Source organism: Canis aureus, chromosome 19 (genome assembly GCF_053574225.1).
Source record: "Canis aureus isolate CA01 chromosome 19, VMU_Caureus_v.1.0, whole genome shotgun sequence".
Classification (NCBI taxonomy): domain Eukaryota; kingdom Metazoa; phylum Chordata; class Mammalia; order Carnivora; family Canidae; genus Canis; species Canis aureus.
In genome coordinates, this window is record NC_135629.1 from 4958318 (window position 1) to 4968815 (window position 10498).

The window sequence follows — 10498 nt, forward strand, 5'->3', positions numbered from 1 at the left end:
CCTCCTTCTGACACTCTGGCCACCATTCCCTCTGCCTCTGGTGTCTTGGCCTCTCCCGTTCCCTGTCCAGGCTCCTCCCTGCTGTTCCTTCTGGGTTTCTGTGTCCCTGTCCTCGCCCAGCCCCCTCTTCTCCCTGGGGCGGGGTGGGGGAGCTGGCTCTCAGGCCACTTGTGCCCTCCATGCGGGCCACCCACCCTCTGCCTGCCGCCCACCCACAGACGTGAACGAGTGCTGGACCTCACCAGGCCGTCTGTGCCAGCACACGTGTGAAAACACACTGGGCTCCTACCGCTGCTCCTGTGCCTCGGGCTTCCTCCTGGCTGCGGATGGCAAGCACTGTGAAGGTACTGCGCACCCTGACCCCTGACCCCGCACAGACGGACGCACCACGTAAAGCCCAGAGCCTTGCCCAGCTCCTAGCTTCGTGCCCGGTGCTGCCAGTCTAGGGTGACCCAATGTTCTTGGTCTTCCAGATCCTAGAAACTTAGATATCTATGTAAAATCTGCTGGGTTTGCATGTTACCATAGATTTAAACTCTTAGAAAAACCCACTGTGAGTTAAACCAAGCCTGTGAAAGGGCTGGACCCTGCCTACAGGTCAGGGGGTAGGTGGGGGAAGGGGATGTGGGTCTCCAGCCCTGCCCGGCCTGGAGGCACTCTCCTTACGTCCCTCCTGGGGAGGAGAGGCCTCTGAGACCCCTGAGCTGGCCCTCCCGGGGACAGTACCAGCCCAGGGGCAGGGCAGTGTGACCGGGTCCAGCTGCATCAGAGGGCGTTTGGTGGCCTCCCGGAACAGACCACGGTACGTTCACTTGCTCGTCTGTGTTCTGATCCCCTGGGAGCCCCTCCTCCAGGCCAGGCTGGGTGCATCGGGCTGTGGGCAGGGCCCTTGCATCCCAGGCTCTACTGCCTTCACTGCCACCTCCCTGCTTCAGGAGGCTTCTCCTTTCCCACCTGTGGCTGGATGTCAGAGACCCAGAGATGGAACCAGTATTGCCTCCAAGCTCAGAGCCTCGTAGAGGACATAATGGCTTGTTTCGTGTGAATGCCGTGTGTGTTGGGAGGTTCTGAGGATCTGGACGTGGGCCAGATGGCGGCCCACCAGGCCCTGCGTGACTGACTTCCCCTGCTCCTCTGGCCAGGCCCACTCTGCTCTGACCACACTGGCCTCCTTGCTGCCCCCACCCCCCCACCCCAGGCACCAGGCGCACTCTCACCACAGGACCTTTGCCCTTGTTCTGCTCCTTCCCCAACAGCACTTGCACCTTCTGACACATGGTTATTTGAACCATGTAATTAGCCCCTCCTCCTTGTTTCCCAGCACACAGGTACATCAGCTTCAGGAGGTGGAAATTCTGTCTGTCTTGTTGAGGGCTAAGTCCCCAAATTGAGCACAGGCCCGGCATACTGTAACAGCTGGGCACTTCTTGGTTCATGAGGGAAAGCCAAGTCCCTGCCCTCAAAGAGCCCAGAGTCCAGTGGATGTTCCACCTGAGCCATGAGCTGCCCTTTCACTCGTTCTCTCCCACGCGTTTGGCCTACATGCCCATGCATGCAGCTCTTACCCCTCCCCCGGCCCCATGGGGTGCCAGGCCTGGGAAGCAGGGGCAGGGGAGGCCCCAGCCCTCGAGAGGGTCCTTATTAGCCCCTAGATGGTGCCTCCCAGAGCCATCTCTACCAGGTCATATGGACTGTCAGTAAAGCAGCTCCTAGCCCCCCACTGGGGAGACCGGAGCCTGATCTGTGGCTCCCTCCTCCAGGTGGCGGGCCGAAACCCCACCAGCAAGTGCCAGCCCTGCCCCTGCCCCTGCCCCAGCTGGGCTCCTTGCCCTTTCCCAGGCCTCTAATTCCCCACTGGCCCTTAAGAGAGGCTGAACTGGGGATCCCTGGGTGGCGCAGCGGTTTGGCACCTGCCTTTGGCCCAGGGCGTGATCCTGGAGACCCGGGATCGAATCCCACGTCAGGTTCCCGGTGCGTGGAGCCTGCTTCTCCCTCTGCCTGTGTCTCTGCCTCTCTCTCTCTCTCTCCCTCTCTGTGACTATCATAAATAACAAAGAAAAAAAAAAAAAGAGAGGCTGAACTAATGGTTTCCCAAGGTAAGGCTCTAGACAAGCGGGGACCTCGGCCCTCACCACTGGGCCCGGAGGACTCTGCGTGACCACAGGCCAGTTTCCCCGTAGATGTGAACGAATGTGAAACCCAGCGCTGCAGCCAGGAGTGCACCAACATCTATGGCTCCTACCAGTGCTACTGTCGCCAAGGCTACCAGCTGGCCGAGGACGGGCACACCTGCACAGGTACCTCTTCTCTGCCCAGGGGTCCCCTTCCTGAGAGGCACCCTTTCCCCATGTGCTAGGCCCCCAGAGACTTCCTGCTGGGCTGGGGACACACAGGACACACACAGGCTTCAGCATCACATTAGAGCTGGATTCCCAGCCCTGCCATCTCCCTGGCTACGTGACCTCTGGGTCCTCTATAAAGTGGAGATGATGGTCCTGGCCTCACCAGGATGAAGGACAAGGTTACACACCTTGTCTACACCCATGTCTGGTACCTTATTGGCCCTGCACTGATAGTAGTAATTATGGAGCAACCCCAGGGAGTGAGAACTGGAATGGGAGTCCTGTTTTGCTGTGTGGCCTTTAGCAACTCTTTTCCCCTCTCTGAGCACTATTCTCATTGGTAAAATGGGCCCCTAGAGCCCAGAGCTGTGGTGGGGCCAGGATGATGTCAGTGTTTGGGCTCTGCGGGTGCGAGGGGTTCATGAGGGACTGAAACTCTCTCCGACAGACATTGACGAGTGTGCTCAGGGCGCTGGCATCCTCTGTACCTTCCGCTGTGTCAACGTGCCGGGGAGCTACCAGTGTGCATGCCCGGAGCGGGGTTACACCATGACGGCCAATGGGAGGTCCTGCAAGGGTAAGTAAGGGGTCCCTGCCCTACCAGAGTCTCAGGCAAGCTCTAAGTAGGCACAGAAAACCTTATGCAGCTTGCTGTGTGATTGGAGCTCTGGCACTTAGTACATCAACACGGAATGGCCAGTGCCACTGGTGGCCATATTAACCAAGGTCTATGTGGGATTGAAGGGGGAGACAATCTTTCTGCAGTTGGACTCAGCTTAGGCTAATCTTTCAGGCTTAGGCTCAGCTGTAGGCCCTCTCCTGGGAGAGACACAGGGATTCTGAGGGGAGGTCCTAAAAGACAAGTGACCTTTCCAGTGGGGAACCTGAAGAGCAACTCTGGGGTCCCCATGTCTGCCCCCAAGCATCTGCATCTGCTAACCTTGCATGCAGAAAGACATTGTCCCAGCCAGAGCTGTGCAGAGCTGGGCAGGGCTGGGCAGTCACCTGTTTTTGCAGTTTGCAGCTACTTCCCTGGATAGGGACCAGGTTCTGTGACATCTGATATTCTTTCTAAGTTGGGGAGTCACAATGCTAAAGTTCAGTTTCATTGGGACTTACTGAGGCCACCAAATTCTAGGCCTGGCAAGCTGCCTGGGCAAAGTGGAGAGGCCTGGAATCCACTTGGGGGGGACACAGGAGCATCCCTTTCCCCTTTACCTCCTCCCCCCGCCCAAAAAGTGACCCCTGAGGGCTTCACAGCCCAGCTCACCTACCCTCCTCCTGGCCTGCATGGCTGGCTCTTCCCAGGTTGGTGGGGCTGAGAGCCCAGAGTCCCCCGGGGTTGCAGCTTTAGCCCAAGGCAGGCCCTGGTGCTCCTGTAGGCCCAGAGGTTCAGAGTTGGTGCTGGGCAGGGTAGTGTTAGATCAGTGTTGTTCAGCCTGGGTGTTCCTACCTGTAAATGGGTCCTGAGATCATTTTGGTAGATCTCAGCTGGCTATTTTGGGGTTTGTTTTTGTTTTAAGTAATGAAAAGCAAAATACAGGATCAAGTGGGCATAGTGGACGTGGACTAGATCAGTGTGCACCACGCCTACACAGATTGTTCCAGTCCATATGTGCATACTTAGTCCAGAGCAAAAGGACTCCCTACCATAGGTAGACGTAAAGAAAAAATAAATGGAAAGACTCCGAGTGAGCGTGGGTAAATCACGGCTTTGGAAGCCTGGTAGGCTCACAGAAGCTGACCCAGGCTTCCCTGGCGGCAAAGCTGGCTGCTTTTTAGTTTAAAAAACAAGAAGTATTGGGCTCCATTAAAGGTGAGCATTTCACTCGCCATAAACTGTGCTGTGCGGGACACATGGCTTTATGTTCCTGGACTAGGATTTCATCTTGGACAACAAGGCTCTGTTTTAATAGCAGAACAGGTGTGGTCCCTTCTCTGATGTCCAGTGAGACACTGCAATGACTTTGCTCTTGCAGATGCTTCAGGTTGAAAACCTACTCCAGTCCAGGATAGTCTCTCCCTGACCCCTCCTCCCTGGCCCACGTCTGCTGGGTCTCTGGGTGCCCCACTGGGTGGGAATGCATCTACCGCTGCCAGAAAGGGCTTCCGGGGCCTAGATGCACACCTGGCCTGCTGGCCATTGGCACATCTGACCCCCGGCACCCATCTCTGGTTCCGGGACTCTGCAGCTGCTCACACTCACCCCCATCCCTGGCCACTGCATCGTCCTCCCAGGGCTGGCTACCCTTCTGCCCCCTGACAGCACCCTGCCCCCACCCCCGGTGAGGCACAGGTCCCCCTCTTTGCAGTCCCTGCTGCAGACCCACCAGGAGGTCAGGCGCGAGGGAGGCCCCAGTGCCCGTGTGATACCTTTGCTTCCCCTCCACACTTTCTTGCTGGAAAGGTCTCTGTACTGCCACTGGGTGAACAAGGGCAGAGCGCATGATGATGGTTTCGCCTGACTTCCTGAGTCACCAGTGGGAGCCATGCCCACGGCCCTTCAGAGCTAAGTGGTGACTCTCTTGTGCTCCCTGATTCTGTTCTGACCCAGGCCAACCCCTGAGGTCTCACGGCTCCAACGGAAAGATGGGAGGCCAGCCGTGGGAGAACTGAATGTGCTGGTTAATATCTCATAGTAAATCCTGACCCTCTCAATGGTGGAAAAAAAAAAAAAACAAACCAGGACAGAAAAATGTGAGGGAATTAAGACTGGGCAGTGTCTCCTAGAATACACACTCTGTGAAGGAAGGGCCAGGACCCCCATGCACCAACCTGCGGGGCAGCGCCCAGCACATAGTAGGTGCTTATTAAACATTCAGCCACTCGACTAAACTGAACAGCAAGTTCTGCTGATACCTGGATGCGTTTTTTTCCCAGTCTCTGGTTATGCCAATATAGACACATGTGTGTATGGATACAATATAATGTTGGTTACGATCATGCTGAAAATAAGCGTAAATTCAGCGTTTGTTTGGTTTGGGATGCACGTAAAGCCCTTATCAGCAGTCCCCCCCACTACAGGCTAGCTTTTAGCAGTGCTGTTAGTATTAGCACTGACTTTCTTCCCCACTCCAGCCCCTCTGAGTCATGGCTGGTGCTCAGCTACGGTGAAGGCTGCAATGACACCCCTGAGCATATGGTCTTGTCCCATCCTCCCTCCAGCCTGACCTCTCCAAGAGAGGCTCCAGGGTTGAGGGCCACGCAGACACGAGGGGTCTAGCCACCCTGCAGGGCAAGGACCCCAAGGTCATAAGGAAGGCCTGTGACGGCTTCCTGCGAGCCTGGTGAGGCCAGGCTATAGGGGTGCTAACCCCCGGCGCTCCTCCCTCCCACTTCTGGGCATCTCCCCTCTCAGCACTGGGCCCGCAGACAGCAAGAAGCAGCTCCTTCCCTGTTCCCCTGCTGCACCCTTGCGCACCCCTGCAGAGGCAGGACTTCCTGCTCCCCACTGTGGGCAGCTAGAGGGAAGCTGGGGCTCTGGGGGGTGGGGTGAAGAGCAGGAGGCCCTTCCCTTCATGTGGATTCAGTTAATGAGCCATCAGGACAACCACCGCCCATCCTGGCCCCTCCAGCTCCTGCCCTACTTTCTCCCACTCGCCTTTGCGCCACCCTGGGAAATTGGGATCGTGACCCAGTTTGCAGAGGAGGAAAGGGAGGGAGGCTTGAAGAGGTGAATGAATGTCAGCTGGCCTGTCGCCACAGAGGGTGGTGGCCAACGGCTGGGAGTCTGCATGTGAGGATGGGAAGTGACACCGTTCCTGCCTCGGGGGCGGGTTGTGAGGACAAATGAGTTAATGAGTGCAGAGAGCCCTGAACATGGGATGGACACCAGGTGTAGACATAGAATGCAGGTGGCTGCTGTTATAACTGTCCTGTCATTACTGTCATGCTGCTATCGTGAGGAGTCTGTGTGGCATCATGATTGGATCCCTGGCTTCCAGCCCCAGCTGCCTGCTGACTGCTGTGTGACCTTGAGCGAGTCCCTACCCCTCTCTGAGCCTCATTTCCTCCTGTGTCTGGGGAGGCCCGTGACCCTAACCTTACAGGCCTGGCATGAGGACTGAGTGAGGAGAACCCCTAAACTGGATCAGTGAGGAGGACTGGAGAAAGAAACCAGGAGCCTTCCAGGGAAGGTCCTGCAGACCCTCTGTCCCCCTTGCCCCAGCGACAGCCCCCTGGGGCCTCTGGACTCCATCATCTCTGAGCTGAGCAGCTGATCTTCACAGAAAGGGTCTTTGGAACCCATTTATCTGATCTTACTTGTCTTACAGGTTGCCTGTGCGCACACACACACACACACATGCACACACGTTTGCTTCTCTGAGCTTTGGTCAGATATTTGTCTATGTCTCTGTGTGTGTGAGCATCCTGAGACGGTCCCCCTTGTGTGCTTGTGTCTGTGATCCTGTGTATCATTGTGAGTGTGCTTGAGCAGATGGGTAACCGTGTGTGTTGGTGTGAGTGTGCACAGGAAGCGTGAGCATGTCTGTGCGGTTTGTGGGGGGCATCTTAGAGTCTGTATTTACAAGTGATGGGTCTGACACTTCCATCTAGCAATATGTGTAGAGCACCTGCTCCGTGCCAGGTGCTCTGCTAGGTGCTGGGGACATGTGGGACCAAGGAAGACACACACCCATGCCATTCTGGAGCTCCTGGGGGGGTGAGGGGACACAGAACAAGCATGTGAAGTAACGTGTGTTTCAGAGCAGGACAGGCAGTAGAAGGAGAATAAAATGGGAGGGGGACTACTATAGGGCAGTCAGGGAGGGCATCCTGCAGAGGTGACCCTGAGCTGAGACCTAAAAGATGGGAAGGAGCCAGGCATGTGAAGATGTGTTCCAGGGGCAGAAACAGCATGTGCAAAGCCCCTGAGCTGGGGTGGGGTCAGGGTGTTGGAGCAGCCCAGAGATGTCCACTAGGGCTGCAGCCCACGTGGAAGGAGAGGCTCAGAGAAGGCCAGAGGGGCCCTATGGTGCCCATGAAGAAGCTGAGTTTTTATTCTGGGAGCATGGAAAGCCCTCAGGGGACACGGATAGTTTGTTGTAAAGCAAGGCGCTCAGCCGCTGGGTGTGGTAGGGACAAGGTGGGGTGTGTGGTGTGCGGCTGTACGGTGTGCTTGCAGCCAGGACAAGCTGCCCTGAGACAATGTGGGCTGGGCTGGGCTAGACCAATGCCCCCAGCTGGTGGGGGGGCTCTGTCCTCACCCTCCTCTTCTCTCCCCAGACCTAGACGAGTGTGCACTGGGCACCCACAACTGCTCCGAGGCTGAGACCTGCCATAACATCCGGGGCGGCTTCCGCTGCCTGCGCTTTGAGTGTCCTCCAAACTATGTCCGGGTCTCCGAAACGTGAGTGCCCCTACCTGGCCTTGGGCCCCAAGACCCCTGCACCCCACCCATGCTGCCTAGGGGAGAGGTGGCCGCATCCTCCACCACTCCTGCTCTTCACAGGTCCTGACTGCTAGGTGTGGTCTGGCCCCCACACAAGCACCTTGCAAAAAGCTCAGAGTATAGAGACCAGAGCGAAGACAGCTCACAGAAAATCCCCCTGAGTGGGGCTGTGGGACCCTGTCACCCAGTGACACGAGTGGCACAAAGTGCCTGTGACTGTGCTGTCACATGAGCTCGGCTGGGCCCCCTTGCTGCCCTACCTCACAGCTGTCTTCCATGTCTGTGTGTGCAGCCTCCCACCAACCATATTTCCTAGTGTGGACGTGTCCCTCATCAACCACTGCCCTGTGGCACCTGGCCATTTTTCACCATCACATACACGCTAACATCCGTGTGCATGCGTGACATTTAGGGGAGTGTGTCTGGGTGACTTTCCAGATCATCTCCATTCTCTGGGTCTTAGCTGCCCCCCCTGGAACATGGGGGCAAGAGCAGTGCCAGCCTGGGGTGGGTGCGAGCATGAGATGGGTACAGGGGCGCCATGGGTTTGGCATGGTGCATGGCATGGCCAGAGTGCTGCATCAGTGCCACCTGTTGCTGGTGACAAGGTTGTCATTGTGGCTGTGTGCTGTGGTACACCACGTGGGGAGCCCTGCTCAGAGGGCCCCCTAGAGCTGCTGAGCCCTCGTGCCTGAGCAGCATCCATTTTAGAAGCAATGAGCCTGTAGAGTGATTGGTTTATTTATTTATTTATTTTTAAAAAGATTTTATTTAGTTATTTGAGAAAGACAGTGAGAGAAAGCACAAGCTGGGCGAGGGGCAGAGGTAGAGGGAGGAGCAGACTTCCCGCTGAGCAGGGAGCCCGATGTGGGGCTCCATCCCAGGACCCTGGGATCATGACCTGAGCCGAAGGCAGATGCTTAACCATCTGAGCCGCCCAGGTGCCCCATAGAGAGTGATTTAATGCTGGAGGGGTGGCAGTGGCTCCCAGAGCCAGGAAGGGACAGATTGGTGCTATGCTTAGAATTCAAGCCCTGAGGCCCCCTGTGGGGTTTGCTGGAGCTTCTGTCCTCATCGTCATCGTCATTGTCATGTAGCATGGAGTCGCGAGGCCCCTAAGGAGTGGGTGTCTTGGAGCTCCAGGTGGGCCAATGGCCCTGGTGGTCGGAGAGGCTTCTCCTGGGAATGGGCAGGCCGTCCTGAGTCAGAAGAGGAGATGGCTGCCAAGGAGGGTCATTCACAGAAGAAAAGGAATTTGGAAAATGATTAAAACAATCAAAACATCATGCCCAGGGCATCTGTGCCAACAGAAAGTGTGCAAGTAAAAACAAACTGGAGGAAGGTGGGTGAGAACGAAGGGAGGAAGGAAGGAGGCGGGGAAGCACCCGTGGATGCCATGCCAGGCCCCGTGCGCAGCCCCGCGTGTTTATTCACTCACCCCGTGCAAGCAGCGAGACCACGGGCTATTGTCCCAGCTTAGATGAGGAGACCGAGACCCAGAGAGGTAAGGTGCCTTAGCAGAAGCTGTGAAGGGTCGAGCTGGCCACCGAGCCGGGCCCAGGTGGTCCCCGAGCCTGCACTGAGGCCTGTGCCTTGCCCGGCTCGGGTGGGCGTCAGGGGCGGGAGCCCCCAGGCCTGCTGCCTGAGCCCTGCCCCCTGCACCCACAGGAAATGTGAGCGCACGACGTGCCACGACTTCATGGAGTGCCAGAACTCGCCAGCGCGCATCACCTACTACCAGCTCAACTTCCAGACGGGCCTCCTGGTGCCCGCGCACATCTTCCGCATCAGCCCGGTGCCCGTCTTCGCAGGCGACACCATCTCCCTGGCCATCACCAAGGGCAACGAGGAGGGCTACTTCGGCACGCGTCCACTCAATGCCTACACGGGCGTCGTCTACCTGCAACGGTTGGTGCGCGAGCCCCGGGACTTCGCCCTGGACGTGGAGATGAAGCTCTGGCGACAGGGCTCCGTCACCACCTTCCTGGCCAAGATGCACATCTTCTTTACCACCTTCGCCCTGTGAGGCAGCCGCCTGCCCAGCACCCCACGGGGGCCATGGAACCCCGATCCTCCCGCTGTGTCCCCACACCAGCCTCTGCACCACCTGCCAGTGCACACCTTTCTGAGGTTGCTGAACACTGCGTGTGTGCGTGGGGCCGGGTTATGGTGGTAGCTTTTACTCTAACTCTGTAAATTAACTTAATTTTGCTGACTCGATTCCTCCTGGATTCCTGGGCCTCTCCTGTGCCCTGCCCTGCGGGAGGGAGCTGGGCAAAACTTTGAGGGCAGCTCAAGGTCACCAAGGCAGGTGCTCGGTGGGTGGAGTCAGAAGGCCGAAGACTGAAACACAGCTACCTACCGCGCTGGGGTGTTTGGACTTAACCAAGTGACCTGTCCCCAAGGCTGATACTCAACATTTCATATTCCACTGTGATTATTAGTTCTTTACTTTAAAAAAAATCATTTTAAGTGTTTTTGTTTAATTATAAAAGTAGTATGCACACATCGCAAAAAAATATATTCAAATAGTACCAAAGGATTATAATGTAAAAAAAAAAAAAAAGAAAGAAAGAAAAAAGAAAAAAAAAAACTCTTACTTTGTAAAGTGTTTGTGTTTGGTGATGGTTATCTGCGTGCCTTGGGCAGGGTCCTGGCAGGGTCCCCCGGCCTGACCAATGCCTCTGTTTGTTAATCTTGTTGAAGGAATCAGCCCCGAACCTGGGGTTTTCCCTTGGGGCGAAAGGATACATCGCAGTGTAAT

General features: G+C 56.6%; 1 protein-coding gene across 3 annotated transcripts in view; it reads left to right on the plus strand.

Annotated features, from left to right (window-relative positions):
- Positions 1-10206, plus strand: part of FBLN2 (fibulin 2) — a 94814-nt gene extending 84608 nt beyond the window's left edge. For all 3 annotated transcript variants that reach the window (XM_077857683.1, XM_077857682.1, XM_077857684.1), the window contains 5 exons: positions 219-344; positions 2181-2297; positions 2791-2919; positions 7569-7692; positions 9403-10206. In XM_077857683.1, the coding sequence (XP_077713809.1) occupies positions 219-344; positions 2181-2297; positions 2791-2919; positions 7569-7692; positions 9403-9760 (854 nt within the window). In that variant the 3' untranslated portion in view covers positions 9761-10206. The remainder of the gene's footprint in view (positions 1-218; positions 345-2180; positions 2298-2790; positions 2920-7568; positions 7693-9402) is intronic.
- Positions 10207-10498: the final 292 nt, after the last annotated feature.